Source organism: Austrofundulus limnaeus, unplaced genomic scaffold, assembly GCF_001266775.1.
Source record: "Austrofundulus limnaeus strain Quisiro unplaced genomic scaffold, Austrofundulus_limnaeus-1.0 Scaffold358, whole genome shotgun sequence".
Taxonomy (NCBI): Eukaryota; Metazoa; Chordata; class Actinopteri; order Cyprinodontiformes; family Rivulidae; genus Austrofundulus; species Austrofundulus limnaeus.
In genome coordinates, this window is record NW_013952760.1 from 445552 (window position 1) to 447668 (window position 2117).

General features: G+C 40.9%; 1 protein-coding gene across 3 annotated transcripts in view; it reads left to right on the forward strand.

Moving 5' to 3' along the window:
* The window catches only part of abi3a (ABI family, member 3a), an 8171-nt gene that overhangs the window by 1846 nt on the left and 4208 nt on the right, over positions 1-2117 (forward strand). For 2 of the 3 annotated variants that reach the window (XM_014023168.1, XM_014023169.1), the window contains exons 3-4: positions 595-765; positions 1560-1736. In XM_014023168.1, the coding sequence (XP_013878622.1) occupies positions 595-765; positions 1560-1736 (348 nt within the window). Of the gene's footprint in view, positions 1-594; positions 766-1218; positions 1459-1559; positions 1737-2117 lie in introns of those variants that run through there. The other variant, XM_014023170.1, reaches the window with a different exon arrangement.

A 2117-nucleotide genomic window follows, 5' to 3' on the forward strand; every position in this document is an offset into this window, starting at 1 on the left:
GAGTACTGCTACAACAACTACACACAGGTTAGTACTACTACAGAGTACTGCTACAACAACTACACACAGGTTAGTACTGCTACAGAGTACTGCTACAACAACTACAAACAGGTTAGTACTACTACAGGACACTAAATACACACAGGTTACCACTACTAATATACAGTACAAAATACAGCTACAGCAACTAAACACAGGCTAGTACTACTACAGAATACTGCTACAGCAACTACACACAGGCTAGTACTACTAATACACAGAATACTGCTACAGCAACTACACACAGGTTAGTACTACTACAGAATACTACTACTAATACACACAGGTTAGTACTCCTACAGGACACTAAATACACACAGGTTAGTACTACTAATATACAAAATACTGCTACAGCAACTAAACACAGGTTAGTACTACCATTAGATACAGATTAGTATTACTAATGCATACAAATTAGTACTACTAAAACACAGCTTTGTAACATTGTTCTAAATTTCATTATGTTTACAGTGTTTGCTACAAACTAGGCTAACATTTTTTGATTTTTCCTTTTTATGCTAAGCTAGGCTAACATTTGTCCTGTGTCTCACACAGTCAGGTGAGAACAACCTGAAGGCTTTGGAGGAAACTAAAAACTTCACCACCCAGTCACTGGCCAGTGTGGCCTATCAGATCAGCACTCTGGCCAGCAGCGTCCTGAATCTGCTGGATGCTCAGACCAATCAGCTGCGCCAAATGGAGTCCTCTATCAATCTGATTGGTCAGGTGAGCTCCGCCCCCTCCATTCAGCTCAAATTGATCTTTTCAAAATAAAAGCTGCTGGCATCAGACAGATCACTAAATATCAGATACTTCTGGGATTAATTGGACGCAATCTGGATTATAGTATAGATTTTACAGGTTTATCACCTGAATATAAACCAGTTTGTAAAACTGAACTAAACTAATGATTGTTTAAAATAAAGCATTTTTACAATGTGATGGTTCTTCAAAAAAATCTTAATGTTTGTGTTTGAAAAATGAATGTTTCTGGCTCAGTTTTGTAGAGTTAAGAGTTCAGTCTTCTGTTTTTGTAGAGCTGGAGGTTAGAGTTTAGGTTGTGAGAGCTGAATGTGACTCAGAGACCTCACAGTGACTGAAGTTCCACCATAATGACAGAGAGGCTTGAACGAGGCGATGAATGGAGCCTCTGTTTCCTGCTTCTTGTTGTGTCCTGSTCTACTCGAAGGGATTTTAGGAGCTGTGCTGGACTTGCTGTGGTCCAGACCATGGTTCTGGTGAAGAATGAGACAAAGTGTRACTGGAAGGAGAGCACCTGTCAGGCAGAAGTTCAGTGGACGACAGCAGCTTTCTGATGACTTTTCTAAGGAGGTTCATACAGATCATCTGTAATCTGAAATTAGGAACTACATGATGCTTGTGTAACGTTTGAGGAGCTGAAAGGATTAAAACTTCTCAGTCAGTACAGTGATAATCTCTGACCTCAGATCTCTGCAGTGTTTATCATCAGAGCCTCTGACCTCTGACCTTTGACCTTCAGTTGTGTGTTTGCTCCTCAGACGGTGGAGATGCATAAAGAGAAAGTTTCTCGGAGGGAGATTGGGGTCTTCACGGCGGTCAGAAGAGTTCCTCGTAACCATAAGATCATTCCTCCTTCTGGAACACAGACCCGCCCACCGTACAGCCGCCGGCCAATCAGCTATCAGCAGCTGGACGAGCTGGGCCATGGTGTAAAGGTAAGACACACCTGTGTGTTGTTGTGTTTTCAACAGAGACATGTTTCAGAAAATGTGACTGGTATTATGATGGTCACTAATAGATAATTATTAATTGATAGTTGTTGGTCAGTGTTTGTTGGTTGATAGTTGTTGGTCAGTGTTTGTTGGTTGATAGTTGTTGGTCAGTGTTTGTTGGTTGATAGTTGTTGGTCAGTGTTTGTTGGTTGATAGTTGTTGGTCAGTGTTTGTTGGTTGATAGTTGTTGGTCAGTGTTTGTTGGTTGATAGTTGTTGGTCAGTGTTTGTTGGTTGATAGTTGTTGGTCAGTGTTTGTTGGTTGATAGTTGTTGGTCAGTGTTTGTTGGTTGATAGTTGTTGGTCAGTGTTTGTTGGTTGATAG